General features: G+C 43.2%; 1 protein-coding gene across 1 annotated transcript; it reads left to right on the top strand.

Annotated features, from left to right (window-relative positions):
- The first annotated feature begins 6,669 nt into the window (after positions 1-6,669).
- Positions 6,670-10,730, top strand: si:ch1073-184j22.2 (dual specificity protein phosphatase 18). The gene is made up of 2 exons (XM_035799309.2): positions 6,670-6,737; positions 7,296-10,730. Exon 2 carries the CDS (start codon positions 7,302-7,304, stop codon positions 7,896-7,898), a length of 597 nt encoding a protein of 198 aa, XP_035655202.1. The 5' UTR covers positions 6,670-6,737; positions 7,296-7,301; the 3' UTR covers positions 7,899-10,730.
- Positions 10,731-20,277: the final 9,547 nt, after the last annotated feature.

The raw sequence follows: 20,277 nt of genomic DNA, 5'->3' as shown, positions 1-20,277 counted from the left end.
TGAGTAATCCTAACCCCACCTTTACTTCGGCACATTTAGATTTTTCTCTATAGGCCAATATGTAATTGGTTGAGTCTAATCCTGAATGCTGATTGATTGAAACTGCAATCCAGATGGTGTCTATTCCACAAGTTACCACCGGCTAAATCTATGACTTAAAATGTCTATTTACTCTGTCCTGACTGCACAATACACTATCTCATCAGCCCAGCCAGGCAATTTATAAACTTGAGCTCCACCATAAAAAGCATCTAGACATTATCTAACATTTCTTTTAGACTAACATTTAGTTTTCAATAGTGGAGGTTTCAATAACATTTTCTGTCTCTCTCTGACATTTTCAACATTGTTTCAATATTCAATTCCGTTCTCCAGCTGACCCATAGTATCATTTCGGGGAGTCAGAACGAGACAGAGGGGCAGGCAACATTTCTCAGCCAGGCGAAATCATGAATCAGCTGGCATCATTTTTATGGATATATACAAAGAAATGTAAATTTTAAAAAAGGTACAACTAAATGAAGTGCAGCTAGTTTGTAGTCTTTCCAGCTTCAGTTTGAAGTGATCGTATTAGCTGTGTTGTTGGCTAGCTCCTGTGAACAACAGTGTCCTGACGAGGGAGCATATTTTCTATGGCAGGCAATATCGCGCCTCATTAGCTCATTGTTATGGATGTATCCAAATAAATTTCACTAGAAAACAGCTTAAACAAATGCAAATTGTAAGGTTCTGCTTTTCTTTTCTTAATCAACCTTATGTTATTTTTCTTTGTGTTCTTGAACATAGCCCTGTTTCTTTGTGTTCTGGAACGTAGCTTTGTCTTTCATTTTTGTTCATAGATTTCACCTGTGTTCGTTTCTCACCTGGTCTTATCAGCTCCCTAATTATTTTTTTCTGTTTGTATGGTTGTGAGGTATTGTTTGGTTTTGACTGCCTACCTGTGTTTGGCCTGCCGTCTGAAGGCTCCATAAACATCTGTTGCGCGTGAATCTACACGTTGTTCTCCCTGAATATGCATTACAGAATACCTCACCTAAAAATGGATTCAGCGGAGCTACAGCGGCACCTAACCCAGCAAGAGGATATTTGCCATCTTCTCCGCCAGCCTCTCTACTCCTCCGATGCCAGGTATCGTAACCCATAACCCTTCTTTGTACGTACCCATGCCTGGAAAATATGATGGTTCACCTGGGAAATGTCAGGGATTCCTGAATCAATGCAGCAAATACACTGAGCACAACTTCTTCACCGACAAGAGCAGGGTGGATTGTGTTGTGTCTCTACTCACAGTCAAAGCCCTGGATTGGGCCACCGCCATATGGACTGCCAACAGCACAGAACTCATTTCCACACCCTCTTCAAAGAGGTATTCGATCATTCTCCCTCCGGTCGTCCTATAGGAGACCTCCTCATAGAACTTCAACAAGGACGCAATTCAGCTGCTTCGCGTTCCGCCCCATGGCTGCAGGGAGTGGATGGAATGAGGGTGTTCTACTTACCGTCTACCGAAGAGGGCTCAACAGGAAACTTCAGGTGGACCTGAGCTGTAGAGGTGACCATCAGGATTTACATCAATACATTCGTATGTCCATCTCCATCGACCACCTCATCGCCGACCGCCAAAGAGCTCTGCTACTCAGGAACCCGAAACTTTCCTCTTTTCAAAAGTATGTCATCCCGTCTGAGTCTTCCAGAACCCATACAGTTGGGCCATGCTCCTCTCCTGTGTATCAAACGTCAAAAGCGGAACCAAGAAGTGCTCTGCCTATACTGTGGAGGGAAAGATCATCTACTCAGCCATTGCCCTGTTCGCCTCCCACGGAGAGAGGAGAAGCGTCCCCCTGCTGCCATAACGGTAGGTGTGTCCTTATTTCTAAATATCTCCCAGAAGCAATTCTCCGTCCCAGTATTGATAACCTTGAAGGGGGTTACCAAGTATGTAGAAGGCTTGATAGATTTGTGGGCAGCAGGTAATTTTATCGATCATCCGCTAGTACAAGAGCTTGACATTGCTCTAACACCTGTCAGCCCTCCCTTAAGGATTAACACCCTGGACGGGCAGCCATTGAGCACAGACTTCATCATGCACCTGACACAGAGCGTCACCACACCGAAACCATTCAACTCATGGAACTCTCATCCCCCAAAAAGCCACTCATCTTCAGACACCCCTGGCTTTGTCATCACAACCCTGCCAAATCGTGGAAACAAGGTGAACTACTGTCTAGGTCTTCTACCTGCTTCACCAGTTGTCTCAGCCTACACTGCAGAGCCACCACCATTGAGGATTCTGCTTCGGCAGTACCACCCACCATACCATCTGAATAGGCCCAGTACAGCGACATCTTCAGCGAAATTGAGGACTCCAATCTGGCACCACATCGCCCAGGAGATTGACTTAATCCCTGGAATGGGCCGTGTTTGCCTCATTTTCCTGGATAGATAGGGGGTAATGGAGAACTACATTGATGAATCACACAAACGGTTTCATTCGTCCTTCATCTTCCCCAGCCGCATCCAGCTTCTTCTTCGTTGGAAGAAAGGATGACGGTCTCCATCCATGTAGGCGACGAATGGAAGACAGCCTTTATCACCGCTCGAGGGCACTATGAATACCTGGTCATGCCTTACGGACGCCCCAGCCGTCTTCCAATCCTTTATGAACAAGGTTTTCCAGGATATGATCAACCGCTTTCTCATCTACATTGATGACATCCTGATTTACTCCCTGAAGGAACACATACAGCATGTGCAAAAGGTTCTTCAGCGACTCCTTGACCATAACCTTTATGTGAAGACTGAAAATAGTGCCTTCCATGAAAACTCTGTAAATTTCCCCGGCTTTGTACTGACACCTGGAGGGGTCCTCATGGATGAGAACAAAGTCACCGCTGTCAGTAACTGGTCCAAACCCAGCACCGTTAAGGAACTCCAACGTTTCATTGAGTTCAACAACTTCTATCGCCGGTTCATTCGGAACTTCAGTTCTACCGCCGCTTCCCTCACTGCCCTTACCAGGCAAAATACCTCGACCCTTCAATGGACTGATACCGCCGTGACTGTGTTCAACAACTTGAAATACCCCTTCACCTCAGCTCTTGCCCTTCGCTAACATGATCCAACCTTTCCTTTTACCCTGGAGGTAGATGCCTCCGAAGTAGGAGTAGGAGCCATACTCTCTCAGCGGGTGGGAACACCTCCAAAATCACATCCCTGTTCTCCAGGAAGTTATCCCCTGCTGAGAGGAATTACGATGTGGGGAACAGAACTCCCCGCCATCATGCTGGCCCTCGAGACACAAACCACCAAACTTCTAGCCCGGATGTTCTGGTGGTCCTCACTGGCATCTGACGTAAGGGATTACGGACTCTCCTGTCCAGTCTGCGCCCAAACCAAAAGCCCTCCATCTCCCTTCCGGGAAGCTTCAACCTTTGCCAATCCCTCACAGACCCTGGTCCCACATAGCTGTTGACTTCATCACAGACTTTCCTGAATCCTCTAACACCCCCTTCATTGTCATAGTAGACCGTTTTTCAAAAATGTGTCATCTGGTTCCTCTTCCTCATCTATCTAACGCCGTGGAATTGGCGGAATGTATGTTCCAGCAAGTGTTCTGTCTATATGGGATTCCGGAGTACATCGTCTCTGACAGCGGGCCCCAGTTTGTCTCCTTGGTGTGGCGAGCCTTTTGTGACCGACTGGGTGTCGCCCTCAGTCGGTCTCCCTCAGCCTCTCCTCCGGGTACCACCCCTCATCCTTGATTCCAAACGCCTGAGAGGTTGCATCCACTACCTAGTAGACCGGGAAGGTTATGGGCCTGAAGACCGGTCCTGGGTCCCCAACCAAGACATCCTTGACCCAGAGATGATTCAGGCATTTCACCATAACCATCCGGTTCGTCCCACTCCCCGACCTCGGAGTCGACCCTCGAACAGACCCACTGGACATCAGCCTTGATGCAGAACGTTGGGTCAGTCCACGACCTCGTTGAACCAGCCTGCCAAACCTCGTCCCCGATGTAGGCATCCACATCTGCTTCCCCGCCCGCCCCACCCTCCGTTGCCGTTGGGTCATCAGGAGCCTCGCTTGGGAGGGGAACTGTAAGGTTCTGCTTTTCTTTTCTTAGTTAACCTTGTGTTCTTTTTCTTTGTGTTCTGGAACGTAGCCCTGTCTTTAATTTTTGTTCATTGATTTCACCTGTGTTCTCACCTGGTCTCATCAGCTTCCTATTTAGTTCAGTTCTTTCTGGTTGTGAGGTATTGTTTTTCTTTAACTGCTTACCTGTGTTTGACCATTGCCTGAGACCACAATTCCTGCTTTCTGCGAAGGCTTAATAAACATCTGCCGATCGCTGCGCGTGAATCTACACCTTGTTCTCCCTGAGTATGCATTACACAAATGCAGCTACTTTTGTGTTATTCTGGCTGCACTTTTGACGTGACTGTAAATTAGCCGTAGTTGGCTAGCTAGCAAGCAAGGGATAAGAATGTTGCCAGCTAGTATGGCAATGAAACATTTAGAACGAACGACTGCATAGATGCAGAACAAAAAGACTGAACAACTGGGTCGCGTCTCTAGCAACCGAACCAATAGAACAACCAGCTGTCTTCGGTAGTAACCCTAGATTTGTGTCGGGACTATGTCTTTTGGAAGGATGAAATAGTATGAGTAAATTCATCAAAATAAAGTTTTTTAATGAAAATATGTCAATTATTTGGAAATGTTGATAAACCGTTGTATAAAAATGATAACGCCCTCGAAGCAAGTGTTTGGAGAATATATTGGCAAGGTTAGCTGGCCTTCGACTTCGTCTCGGGCCTAACAACACCCTAACAACGCCAATATATCCTCACTTAAGTGGTGTATTGCATTGAGACCATTGGAGTGGGTGGAGTATAAAGTGCTGCTAGGTATTTATAACCTGTCTATAATAAAGCGATGCTCTGCCTTCTTAACAACACTATCAACAAGGCTAGTTTTGTCGCACCTTGACTACTGTTCAGTCGTGTGGTCAGGTGCCACAAAGAAGGACTTAAGGAAATTGCAATTGGCTCAGAACAGGGCAGCACGGCTGGCCCCTGGATGTACACAGAGAGCTAATATTAATAATATACATGTCAATCTATCCTGGCTGAAAGTGGAGGAGAGATTGACTTCATCACTACTTTTATTTATGAGAGGTATTAACATTTTGAATGCACCGAGCTGTCTGTCTAAACTACTGGCACACAGCTCAGACACCCATGCATACCCCACAAGACATGCCACAAGAGGTCTTTACCAGTCCCCAAGTCCAGAACAGACTATGGGAGGACCACAGTATTACATATAAATAATAAATTCATTAAAAATCCTACAATGTGGGAGGACCACAGTATTACATATAAATAATAAATTCATTAAAAATTACAATGTGATTTTCTGGATTTTCTTTCTCATTTTGTCTGTCATAGTTGAAGGGTACCTATGATGAAAATTACAGGCCTCTCTCATCTTTTTAAGTGGGAGAACTTGCACAATTGGTGGCTGACTAAATACTTTTTTTGCCCCACTGTATTAGCCTAAATATGAACAGCATGTCAATCCACTAAAGTCAATGTAGGTCTATGTCTTGATGTCACAAGATATGATTTAAATGTATTTTATTTGACCATGCATCCCACCCCATATCAAATAAGAAAAGGAAGTTAATATTCAACCGGTACATCCAATGGTTAAGGTTAGGCATGGGGATAAAAATGGCCTAAGAATAGGGTTTCATTTAAGTTCAGGATTAGGGTAAGGTTTGGCATTGGTTAACTTTCCCCCGTCCAAACCGATCTGACACCCAATGAGATGTACGCTGTCTAGTGCCTGAATACAAATTTGACTGAGACCACCACAATAAATACTGATCAAAGGAAAATGTGTTGCGTGTTGGTATCATGTTTATGGTCTCAAAATGGAAATAGGGGTGCACGTGACAAGGATTTCAGGAGCTGTACCCCAGCTGCTGGGGTAGTCTAAAATTAATCTCTCTCTTTATTGGCCATCAGGCCCAAAGCCTTTTTAGGGGTGTGTTTGTGCTAAGTGAGTGCCCCAACAGGGGTTCGCCTCTCGTGGCCAAGAAATGTTCTAACCTGAGAGACAGATCCAGACATACAGAAGCAGCATACCACTAAAAGGACTAAGTAAGGACTAGGTAAGTCACTATACACACAAACACACAGGCGGCAGCTGAGACAAATATAGTCTCACAACACATTACACAACACATAGGCTCACTCCTACGTGACTGAGCAACAAGCTTTACATACGGTGGCAAGCATAAATAACTCTACAACGTTTAAACACACAGAGCTTTTACTTTATGAATGTGACACCATTGCGTCTACATTATAAGCCTACCTTTTAAAAATGTTAATGGTATTGAACCACAACGTCCTTCTAGTCACCCACATGACATGTCATTTTACTAAAGGATTGTGAAAGTGTGCAGAATGGGTAGTCATAGAATAATAGAAGACTGATTGGTTCCTACTAACTTACCGTCCACTTTGTTTTTACTATGATAAAGTGGTACGTAGTATTTTGAGTGTGTATCGTGCTACAATTTATTTCTATCCAGGTCCTCGTAAAAAAACATTTGTGTTGAACTCAACAATTTAGTAATGATGATCTCTTACTTACAGCGGAGTCAATCACCACCTTCCGGAGACACCTGAAACCCCACCTCTTCAAGGAATACCTAGGATAGGGTAAGTAATCCTTCTCACCCCCCCCCTAAAAAGATTTAGATGCACTATTGTAAAGTGGCTGTTCCACTGGATGTCATAAGGTGTATGCACCAATTTGTAAGTCGCTCTGGATAAGAGCGTCTGCTAAATGACTTAAATGTAAATGTAAATGTATTGATGTAAATGAAGTGGTCGTCAAGTCTGGTCCTAGAGAACAGGTTATGCTTTGGAAACAGCCAAAACAACTTACAGTAAACTAAAGGTCTTGATTATGTATTTCGATGTATGACTTTGGATGCATTATGTGTGCTAGTGCTGAACTGGAACAAAAGCCTGCACTCCAAGACCAGGGTTAGTAGCTACAGCATATTATGGATCCCCCACTCAGGTTCTAAGTGGTAGAGAGTGAAGGTTTTATTCCTCCCATCACACACCTGTTTCAAATAATCAATAACCATTATGTAAAATCATGGTCCGATCATCATTTTTTTGTCTGGACCCAGATAAGCTGTTACTAGTGCTGAGATGGAACTAAAGCTTGTATTAGTAATGAGGTATTTGTTTGTGTTTCCCTCGCAGGCAGCCATGTCGGTTTCTCAGATCACCCCCACCCTGTTCCTGAGTGGAGCAGACGCCCCCCTCAACCAGGCCCTGGTCTCCCGCAAGGGCATTACCCTCATCGTCAATGCCACCCTCAACCACGTCTGCCCAGTCTACCCAGGCGTGGAGTGCCTGCGTGTGCCCGTCTCCGACCTGCCCAGCGCCCGTCTGGGCGACCACTTTGACCGTGTGGCAGAGCGCATCCACAGCAACCGGACAGGCGGTACGCTGGTGCATTGTGCGGCTGGCATGAGCCGCTCGCCGGCCCTGGTCATAGCATACCTAATGCGCTACCGGGGCGTGACTCTGTGCCGGGCCCACGCATGGGTGCAGGAGAGTCGGCCCTACGTACGACTCAACGTGGGTTTCTGGGCGCAGCTACTAGAGTTTGAGAAGAGGCTCTATGGGAAGAATACGGTTAAGGTGGCCGCGCCCATGCCGCCTGTGAAGCCGCCCCTGTCGCCATGGACACTGCGGTCATCATGGACACAGCGGTCACCACCGCTGTTGCCCAGGTCACCATTGTTGTCGTCGTTATCGCAGGCCAAGAAGTTGAAGAAGGGTAGGCTTGTAAGGAAATAGTAGAGGAGGGAAGTTTGCTTTTCTGTCTGAAGATGTGAGGGAAGAACTTACAGCCCTACTGCCTGAGGATGTAAACCAGGGAAGCAGGCATGTCCCCTGCCATGATTTGATAAGGGAAATATAGTACAATAATAATCTTTGTATATATGTACACTGAACCAAAATACAAACACAACATGCAACAAAGATTTTACTGAGTTTCAGTTCATATAAGGACATCATTCAATTTAAATAAATTCATTAGGTCCTAATCTATGGTTTTCACATGACTGAGAATACCGATATGCATCTGTTGGTCACAGACACCATAAAGAAAGGTAGGGGGCGTGAATCAGAAAACCAGTCAGTAAATGGTGTGACCATGTTTTCCCTCATGTATCGCGACAGATGAGTTGATCAGGCTGTTGATGTCTGGTGAGTATTGTGTACAGATTCTTGCGACATGGAGCCAGCCGTGCCTTATCATGAGGTGACGGCGGCAGATGAATGCCACGACAATGGGCCTCAGTGTCTCGTCACGTTATCTTTGTGGGTGGTTTCAAATTGCAATGGATAAAATGCGATTGTGTTTGTTGTCCATCGCTTATGCCCGTACCTCACCGCCACCATGGGGAACTCTGTTCACAACGTTGATATCAGCAAACCGCTCGCCCATACGACTCAATACTTCCTGGTACAGTTGAAACCAGGAGTCATCCGTGAAAAGCACACTTCTCCAGCGTGACAGTGTGAGCATGTGCCCACTGAGATCAGTTTCAACGCCGAACTGCAGTCAGGTAAAGATCCTGGTGAGGGCGACGAGCACGCAGATGACCCTGACACAGTTTCTTACAGTTTGTACAGTTTGTAATGTAATTCTTCAGTTCCATCAGGTGTTTGGGTGGCTGGTCTCAGACGATGCTGTAGGTGAAGAAGATGTTTGTGAAGGTGCTGGACTGGCTTGGTTACTAGTTGTCTGCGGTTGGGAGGCTGGTTGGACTTACTGCCAAATTCTCTAAAACAGTGGTGTATGTTAGAGAGATTGTCTGGAAACAGACATTCCTGCAGTCAGCACACCAATTGCACGTTCCCTCAAAACTTCAGATATCTGTGGCATTGTGTTGTGTTGTGTGACAAAAGTGCACATTTTAAAGTGGCCTTTTATTGTCCCCAGCACAAGGTGTAATGATGATCATGTTGTTTAATCAGCTTCTTGATATGCCACACCTGTCCAGGTGGTTGGATTATCCTGGCAAAGGAGAAATGCTCATTAAGTCACTATAAAGTTGTGCAAAAAATTGATATATTTTAGCTCATGAAACATTGGACCAACACTACATGTTGCGTTTATATTTTTGTTCAGTGTATATATATATATATATATATATATACAGTGCCAGTCAAAAGTTTGGACACATCTGCTCAGTCATAGGTTTTTCTTTATTTTTACTATTTTCTACATGGTGGAATAATGGAGAAGACACCAAAAAAATGGAACAAATGAACTTTTAACGAGGCACACCTGTTAATTGAAATGCATTCCAGGTGACTACCTCATGAAGCTGGTTGAGAGAATGCCAAGAGTGTGCAAAGCTGTTATCAAGGCAAAGGGTGGCTAATTTGAAATACATGTATTTAAAAAAAGATTGGTTACTACATGATTCCATATGTGTTTTCTCATAGTTTTGATGTCTTCATATATTATTCTACAATGTAGAAAAATAGTAAAATAAAGAAAACCCCTTGAATGAGTAGCTGTGTCCAAACATTTGACTGGCACTGTTTTGTATATATATATATATATATTTTAAAGTATATTGTAATTCCACTCCCCTTCCATATTGTTATGTTTAAATACAGATAGGAATGAGAGGGGGAGAAAGTTGAGGTGAAACACAGCGCAGAACATTTAAGAGGCCGTTTGTGGTCCAGAGTTGGCAGCGCCACCTCTGCACAAGAATGTGTATTCCACTACCCGAGGAAGAATGCGGACAGCAAATCTTCTGCCTAAAGTAATGAGGGAATTGTTATGGCCATCTTTCTCGCTGTAAGTGGACTTCAAGTTAATTTAAGTCATCAACATTCAACAATTGATCTTTGAATTGTGGGATGAAAAAAAAATGGACTAATAGAAAAACACAAACAAACAACAATGCAACACACATTGAGGGAACTATTGTTGTGACTGTTGCTTGTGTTCACTGCTGTGGAATCCAGGAATGTTCTTCCTGAAGTTTTTAACAACAATGTAACACACATTGAGTGAACTATTGTTGTGACTGTTGCTTGTGTTCACTGCTGTGGAATCCAGGAATGTTCTTCCTGAAGTTTTTACTGTACATGACAGTGGAGTAAGATCTTGATCACATTCACATTATGTCAAGGATGTCCAGTAAGGACTAAGAACTACAGTTTTTTTTAGTATGTTTTTGTTGTTGTTGCATTTATGTACTTTGTACCTTGTTTTATTGCTAAATATGAACATCAACCCTTTTAAAGTTAAAGCGTGTAAAATGTGTAGACGTACCCATGACATTATGTTTGACATCATTATATTTCAGGAGGCGTTTTATATAGAGGCCTTTGTTCTTTAACGTTTAAATCTGGATGATTCCACACCAGTGGAAGCAGAAAATATTTTGGGTATTGCAGATTGTTCTGGCAATTCTCACATAGAAACTGAATTAGGAGGAAGGATGTTAGGAAGGATGTTTGAAATTAAATATAAAAAATTGTGTCACAAACCATTTTTGGGAAAATCATTATGAAAGTGACAATTTTATGCCCTACACATGCCTCCTGTAAGACCCTAAATACATGATACAGACATATTGGTGTCATTATGCTCCTTATACTGTAGTGTGCTCTAACATATGGAGTATGTCTCGATTCTGAAATACAAATGCTCACATTCATTTATTCAACATAAAAAAATATTCATATTAATATCTCAAAACTATCATTTTTTTATTTTGTTAATTTTTACACAACTTCCATAAATCCCATGTCCAACCTAGCAGCTCTCACGGAGGGCGCTTTTATATATTTCTGTATGATCTGGATCCTGGAGCGTTTGATGTCCTGATCCACGCTAAAAAGAATATGTGAAACATAAACAAATCCTGGCACAAATAAATCCTGGACCCTGCAAGGGCTGCAAGATCCAGGACCAGGGTACGAGGTATTGTGACACGGCAACAACCTGCGCTGATGTTCATGTGGCATAAAACTTTTTAAAAAACAGGTTGAAACTGGAGCGCTATTCGTTATTTTTTTGTTGGTTATTCAACTTTTGTTATCCAGTTAACGTTAGGTAGACAATTAGCAAAAATAATTAACATTTTCAAAACAGGGCAAAGGGGCGACATGGACGATCTGTGAAACCGAGACCTTACTGCAGATCTGAGGGAGAAATGGCAAACACCCACAAAAATACAGAAAAAGTGTCAATATATATATGCCATTTAGCAGACGCTTTTATCCAAAGCGACTTACAGTCATGTGTGCATACATTCTACGTATGGGTGGTCCCGGGGATCGAACCCACTACCCTGGCGTTACAAGCACCATGCTCTACCAACTGAGCTACAGAAGGACCAATATTTTGGTATGATTGACACTATCATTGGCTCACGACCAACAAGCAATCCAGTCTAAACTGTGTTTAGACACATCGTCAGAGACGGTCCTGTGCCTGCTGCTGCAAGTTAAAGTCCAAACAAGACACTGAACAGTTTGTCATCTGAAACTGATGATTTCTTCCCCAGTGGTAAGTTGACAGTAGGCTATGCATAGCAATGGTACACTGTAAGCTAACGTGAGCTAGCTAGCAAAAACCAATAACTTTAGACCAAGTAACATCAGCCTGTGATTAGTCCATTGCTTACAATAGCTCAGTCACATTACAACTTTTTTTGGTTACAGTAATCAATACTGCAAATGTATTCAATTATTTTACCTTTGTTTTTCAGATGATCCTGCTTGTACTTCAGCAAGCGGAGACATGTACCACCAGTGAGGCGGACAAAGAGGAAAAGGAAGGCACCTGACACACCAAGTACCATGGCAGCAATTGCAGACACACAGAAGAAACAGTTTGAGGAGTTTATGAAGTTGGAGACTGACCGCCTCTTGAGCGAGCTTGCAGATCAACTGGTGGCATGGACAGCAAATGAGGAGAAGAACAGCGAAAGGCAGCTTCACCAGTGAAAATAATATCTTTCTTACTGTGTTTCAGCACATGGCAAACAGATTTGAACGTGTGGCAGGGGCCCTTGTCCTACCTCACCAAAGCTGTCCCCCAACAACATAAAGCAGGCCCAAGAAACACAGCATGGTATCCCCCCACACCACCATTTGGAGCTTCAATGTATGCAGCCTCAGATCACCTGAATCACCTTTACACCATTGAGAATGAGCTGTCAACATCCACCATGACCACATATTATCGTCTGTACGATGGCTGACTGAATCCATTGCAGAACTTTTGTCTTGTTTGACTTGATCAGATACATATAATTCTAATTTGTTCAGTTTTGGTTTTTAGATCGTAAATAATATATTATTTATTTGATCAGATTTAACGAATATCAATTGATGCAAATATGTATTATATAACAATAATAACTTTGTTACATAATAATAGCATGTTAATAATGTAATAGCAAACGATTGTCATCTTGAATAGATAAGGCCCCTGAGGCCTACTTCATGAACATGGATTACTTAAATGGTCCTTCTGTAGCTCAGTTGGTAGAGCATGGCGCTTGTAACGCCAGGGTAGTGGGTTCGCTTCCCGGGACCACCCATACGTAGAATGTATGCACACATGACTGTAAGTCGCTTTGGATAAAAGCGTCTGCTAAATGGCATATATTATTATTAAATGCTACACTGAAAAAAAAAATATATATACGCAACATGCAACAATTTTAAAGATTTTACAGAGGTACTGTTCATATAAGGAAATCAGTCAATTGAAATAAATTCATTAGGCCTTAATCCATGGATTCCCCAGGAAACAGGAAATACATGGATTCCCATGACAGGAAATACATGGATTCCACATGACAGGAAATACATGGATTCCACATGACAGGAAATACATGGATTCCACATGACAGGAAATACATGGATTCCCCAGGAAACAGGAAATACATTTTCACTCCATATTGACTGTCACAGAAAATCACAGAAATTATGTTGAGCGCTGCAACTGGATCTATAACTTTTTTGGGATAAAAACCCACATTTGTTTAACCATCATCAAACGGACGTTGTACGATTTCTTGTACGATTTCTTGTAGATTACAATAGATAAATGGCTGTTTCTGTTTTTCCTCACACCATAGGTTTATATACTTTGATGTGAAGTGGTCAAATTAGCGCTGTATCACCATTTTCAACAACTTTTAATCCTAGAAAATGTGCATCGTCATAGTTGCGCCTCTTCAATGGTCCAACGTCACTGTCTGTTGTTCGGCGCTCTCTCAAACACAGTGAACATAAAAGTTCCATCAGGAGAAAAAACAGGGATTATCCAGTCACAGTATATTTTAATGACCTAAGACATTTCTACCTTTTAGATTTTGTGGCATAGAGAAAGTTGAGATATCAAACAGGGGAGGTGATATAGATAATACTCTGAGTTAAAGGGAATGTTTTGGGATTTTCACCCTCCAGACATTATTTCCTAAAGGACTTAATGATGAAATGCCTACGTATGTTATGTTGTGAATTTGAACATGAATTATGTGCCTATTGAAGATCACTCTGATGTTTTTCGTACGATGTACCCAATGACTAATGAAAACTTGCTATGTCCTCATTGTGGTTTTACAGACGTGTTAATATTTGCGCCTCTTCGATGGTACAAGGGGCCAGTAGCTCTTCGGCTGCATCAGATTCACAACTGTCAGTGTCCATGCTAGTTGGGCTAACAACAAATGTAGAATTACTGATGCTAGCATTGGATGTGCTCGTGGAAGCAGAACAACTTGTGTCGTCGACAGATGCAGGCGTAGTACTGCTGGAAGTAGCAGTACTACCAGTAGAGCTGGTATGTGTTTCTATGGACGCGGGCCTTACTTTTTTTGAAGCCATTTATCAATTTTCGAGCAAACGGAATGAGCAGCAGCTACGTTTGGCTACATTCAGACCGTTAGTGGAATTCCCACGAGAGAGTAACGGTTAATGTGATTGGATGTTAATTATTTGACTAGGCTACCTGTTGCTGACATTATGTTGTTATTTTGCTGAATGCTAGATGGTTGAATTTTATTTTTTGGCAGTGAAACAAGGCTAATCAGGCGAGAAAAAAAAAACATCAACCAAATGTATAGCCCCGTTGGAAAATATAAATGGACTGTTTGAAAATCTGAATATTTATATTTATTTATTTGAATCACATTTTTATTTGGCGTACCCCCAACTGTATTGCACGTACACCTGCCCCAGAGTTTTTGGGATCTTTTTTTTGTAAACCTGTGATTTTGTAGAAGCATTGGAACTGTAAATCTGAATATTCTCTATTTTTTTAGGTGTTTGAAGCCTAATCTACAATTGCATATTAATATCTGTATTTATTTTTATTATTGGAAATGTGAGGATTTTTTTTTATATATTAATGTTTGGTTGTTAATGTCTACGGACTAGAGTGCTCTGGAGCAGGTTTTCATCAAGGATCTCTCTGTACTTTGCTCTGTTCATCTTTACCTTGATCCTGACTAGTCTCCCAGACATTGCCACTGAAAAACATCCCCACAGCATGATGCTCAGTTTGGCTGGGTGGCCAGCTATAGGAAGAGTGTTGGTAGTTTCGAGTCTCATAGCAAAGGGTCGGAATACTTATTTAAATAAGGTATTTCTGTTTTTTGTTTTTAATACATTTGCAAACATTATAAATACGTGTTTGTTTTCACCTTGTCATTACGGGGTATTATGTGTATATTGATGAGGGGAAAAAAATAATTGAATCAACTTTAGAATAAGGCTGTAACTTAACAAATGTGGGAAAAGTCCAAATGTACTGTATAAAATAAAACGAATCAAACAGAAAGTACCAGTGAAAAGGTCCAATGAAGGGGATGCTGAGCTACAGGACTGCTTAGCACAGACTAGAATAAGCAGATGCTGAGCTACAGGACTGTTTAGCACAGACTAGAATAAGCAGATGCTGAGCTACAGGACTGTTTAGCACAGACTAGAATAAGCAGATGCTGAGCTACAGGACTGTTTAGCACAGACTAGAATAAGCAGATGCTGAGCTACAGGACTGTTTAGCACAGACTAGAATGAGCAGATGCTGAGCTACAGGACTGTTTAGCACAGACTAGAATAAGCAGATGCTGAGCTACAGGACTGTTTAGCACAGACTAGAATAAGCAGATGCTGAGCTACAGGACTGTTTAGCACAGACTAGAATAAGCAGATGCTGAGCTACAGGACTGTTTAGCACAGACTAGAATAAGCAGATGCTGAGCTACAGGACTGTTTAGCACAGACTAGAATAAGCAGATGCTGAGCTACAGGACTGTTTAGCACAGACTAGAATAAGCAGATGCTGAGCTACAGGACTGTTTAGCACAGACTAGAATAAGCAGATGCTGAGCTACAGGACTGTTTAGCACAGACTAGAATAAGCAGATGCTGAGCTACAGGACTGTTTAGCACAGACTAGAATGAGCAGATGCTGAGCTACAGGACTGTTTAGCACAGACTAGAATGAGCAGATGCTGAGCTACAGGACTGTTTAGCACAGACTAGAATGAGCAGATGCTGAGCTACAGGACTGTTTAGCACAGACTAGAATGAGCGGATGCTGAGCTACAGGACTGTTTAGCACAGACTAGAATGAGCGGATGCTGAGCTACAGGACTGTTTAGCACAGACTAGAATGAGCGGATGCTGAGCTACAGGACTGTTTAGCACAGACTAGAATAAGCGGATGCTGAGCTACAGGACTGTTTAGCACAGACTAGAATAAGCAGATGCTGAGCTACAGGACTGTTTAGCACAGACTAGAATAAGCAGATGCTGAGCTCCAGGACTGTTTAGCACAGACTAGAATAAGCAGATGCTGAGCTCCAGGACTGTTTAGCACAGACTAGAATAAGCAGATGCTGAGCTACAGGACTGTTTAGCACAGACTAGAATAAGCGGATGCTGAGCTCCAGGACTGTTTAGCACAGACTAGAATAAGCGGATGCTGAGCTACAGGACTGTTTAGCACAGACTAGAATAAGCGGATGCTGAGCTACAGGACTGTTTAGCACAGACTAGAATAAGCGGATGCTGAGCTACAGGACTGTTTAGCACAGACTAGAATAAGCGGATGCTGAGCTACAGGACTGTTTAGCACAGACTAGAATAAGCGGATGCTGAGCTACAGGACTGTTTAGCACAGACTAGAATAAGCGGATGCTGAGCTACAGGACTGTTTAGCACAGACTAGAATAAGCGGATGCTGAGCTACAGGACTGTTTAGCACAGACTAGAATAAGCGGATGCTGAGCTACAGGACTGTTTAGCACAGACTAGAATAAGCGGATGCTGAGCTACAGGACTGTTTAGCACAGACTAGAATAAGCGGATGCTGAGCTACAGGACTGTTTAGCACAGACTAGAATAAGCGGATGCTGAGCTACAGGACTGTTTAGCACAGACTAGAATAAGCGGATGCTGAGCTACAGGACTGTTTAGCACAGACTAGAATAAGCGGATGCTGAGCTACAGGACTGTTTAGCACAGACTAGAATAAGCAGATGCTGAGCTACAGGACTGTTTAGCACAGACTAGAATAAGCAGATGCTGAGCTACAGGACTGTTTAGCACAGACTAGAATAAGCGGATGCTGAGCTACAGGACTGTTTAGCACAGACTAGAATAAGCGGATGCTGAGCTACAGGACTGTTTAGCACAGACTAGAATAAGCGGATGCTGAGCTACAGGACTGTTTAGCACAGACTAGAATAAGCGGATGCTGAGCTACAGGACTGTTTAGCACAGACTAGAATAAGCGGATGCTGAGCTACAGGACTGTTTAGCACAGACTAGAATAAGCGGATGCTGAGCTACAGGACTGTTTAGCACAGACTAGAATAAGCGGATGCTGAGCTACAGGACTGTTTAGCACAGACTAGAATAAGCGGATGCTGAGCTACAGGACTGTTTAGCACAGACTAGAATAAGCGGATGCTGAGCTACAGGACTGTTTAGCACAGACTAGAATAAGCAGATGCTGAGCTACAGGACTGTTTAGCACAGACTAGAATAAGCAGATGCTGAGCTACAGGACTGTTTACCACAGACTAGAATAAGCGGATGCTGAGCTACAGGACTGTTTAGCACAGACTAGAATAAGCGGATGCTGAGCTACAGGACTGTTTAGCACAGACTAGAATAGCGGATGCTGAGCTACAGGACTGTTTAGCACAGACTAGAATAAGCGGATGCTGAGCTACAGGACTGTTTAGCACAGACTAGAGCGGATGCTGAGCTACAGGACTGTTTAGCACAGACTAGAATAAGCGGATGCTGAGCTACAGGACTGTTTAGCACAGACTAGAATAAGCGGATGCTGAGCTACAGGACTGTTTAGCACAGACTAGAATAAGCGGATGCTGAGCTACAGGACTGTTTAGCACAGACTAGAATAAGCGGATGCTGAGCTACAGGACTGTTTAGCACAGACTAGAATAAGCGGATGCTGAGCTACAGGACTGTTTAGCACAGACTACGGATGCTGACTACAGGACTGTTTAGCACAGACTAGAATAAGCGGATGCTGAGCTACAGGACTGTTTAGCACAGACTAGAATAAGCGGATGCTGAGCTACAGGACTGTTTAGCACAGACTAGAATAAGCGGATGCTGAGCTACAGGACTGTTTAGCACAGACTAGAATAAGCGGATGCTGAGCTACAGGACTGTTTAGCACAGACTAGAATAAGCGGATGCTGAGCTACAGGACTGTTTAGCACAGACTAGAATAAGCGGATGCTGAGCTACAGGACTGTTTAGCACAGACTAGAATAAGCGGATGCTGAGCTACAGGACTGTTTAGCACAGACTAGAATAAGCAGATGCTGAGCTACAGGACTGTTTAGCACAGACTAGAATAAGCAGATGCTGAGCTACAGGACTGTTTAGCACAGACTAGAATAAGCAGATGCTGAGCTACAGGACTGTTTAGCACAGACTAGAATAAGCAGATGCTGAGCTACAGGACTGTTTAGCACAGACTAGAATAAGCAGATGCTGAGCTACAGGACTGTTTAGCACAGACTAGAATAAGCAGATGCTGAGCTACAGGACTGTTTAGCACAGACTAGAATAAGCAGATGCTGAGCTACAGGACTGTTTAGCACAGACTAGAATAAGCAGATGCTGAGCTACAGGACTGTTTAGCACAGACTAGAATAAGCAGATGCTGAGCTACAGGACTGTTTAGCACAGACTAGAATAAGCAGATGCTGAGCTACAGGACTGTTTAGCACAGACTAGAATAAGCAGATGCTGAGCTACAGGACTGTTTAGCACAGACTAGAATAAGCAGATGCTGAGCTACAGGACTGTTTAGCACAGACTAGAATAAGCAGATGCTGAGCTACAGGACTGTTTAGCACAGACTAGAATAAGCAGATGCTGAGCTACAGGACTGTTTAGCACAGACTAGAATAAGCAGATGCTGAGCTACAGGACTGTTTAGCACAGACTAGAATAAGCAGATGCTGAGCTACAGGACTGTTTAGCACAGACTAGAATAAGCAGATGCTGAGCTACAGGACTGTTTAGCACAGACTAGAATAAGCAGATGCTGAGCTACAGGACTGTTTAGCACAGACTAGAATAAGCAGATGCTGAGCTACAGGACTGTTTAGCACAGACTAGAATAAGCAGATGCTGAGCTACAGGACTGTTTAGCACAGACTAGAATAAGCAGATGCTGAGCTACAGGACTGTTTAGCACAGACTAGAATAAGCAGATGCTGAGCTACAGGACTGTTTTAGAATAAGCAGATGCTGACAGACTAGAATAAGCAGATGCTGAGCTACAGGACTGTTTAGCACAGACTAGAATAAGCAGATGCTGAGCTACAGGACTGTTTAGCACAGACTAGAATAAGCAGATGCTGAGCTACAGGACTGTTTAGCACAGACTAGAATAAGCGGATGCTGAGCTACAGGACTGTTTAGCACAGACTAGAATAAGCGGATGCTGAGCTACAGGACTGTTTAGCACAGACTAGAATAAGCGGATGCTGAGCTACAGGACTGTTTAGCACAGACTAGAATAAGCAGATGCTGAGCTACAGGACTGTTTAGCACAGACTAGAATAAGCAGATGCTGAGCTACAGGACTGTTTAGCACAGACTAGAATAAGCAGATGCTGAGCTACAGGACTGTTTAGCACAGACTAGAATAAGCAGATGCTGAGCTACAGGACTGTTTAGCACAGACTAGAATAAGCAGATGCTGAGCTACAGGACTGTTTAGCACAGACTAGAATAAGCAGATGCTGAGCTACAGGACTGTTTAGCACAGACTAGAATAAGCAGATGCTGAGCTACAGGACTGTTTAGCACAGACTAGAATAAGCAGATGCTGAGCTACAGGACTGTTTAGCACAGACTAGAATAAGCAGATGCTGAGCTACAGGACTGTTTAGCACAGACTAGAATAAGCAGATGCTGAGCTACAGGACTGTTTAGCACAGACTAGAATAAGCAGATGACTGTTTAGCACAGACTAAGCAGATGCTGAGGACTGTTTAGCACAGACTAGAATAAGCAGATGCTGAGCTACAGGACTGTTTAGCACAGACTAGAATAAGCAGATGCTGAGCTACAGGACTGTTTAGCACAGACTAGAATAAGCAGATGCTGAGCTACAGGACTGTTTAGCACAGACTAGAATAAGCAGATGCTGAGCTACAGGACTGTTTAGCACAGACTAGAATAAGCAGATGCTGAGCTACAGGACTGTTTAGCACAGACTAGAATAAGCAGATGCTGAGCTACAGGACTGTTTAGCACAGACTAGAATAAGCAGATGCTGAGCTACAGGATTGTTTAGCACAGACTAGAATAAGCAGATGCTGAGCTACAGGACTGTTTAGCACAGACTAGAATAAGCAGATGCTGAGCTACAGGACTGTTTAGCACAGACTAGAATAAGCAGATGCTGAGCTACAGGACTGTTTAGCACAGACTAGAATAAGCAGATGCTGAGCTACAGGACTGTTTAGCACAGACTAGAATAAGCAGATGCTGAGCTACAGCACAGACTGTTTAGCACAGACTAGAATAAGCAGATGCTGAGCTACAGGACTGTTTAGCACAGACTAGAATAAGCAGATGCTGAGCTACAGGACTGTTTAGCACAGACTAGAATAAGCAG

This window comes from Oncorhynchus keta, chromosome 23 (assembly GCF_023373465.1).
Source record: "Oncorhynchus keta strain PuntledgeMale-10-30-2019 chromosome 23, Oket_V2, whole genome shotgun sequence".
NCBI classification, from domain to species: Eukaryota; Metazoa; Chordata; class Actinopteri; order Salmoniformes; family Salmonidae; genus Oncorhynchus; species Oncorhynchus keta.
Note: the sequence above shows the minus strand (reverse complement) of the source record. Positions and strands in the feature narration are given on the sequence as shown.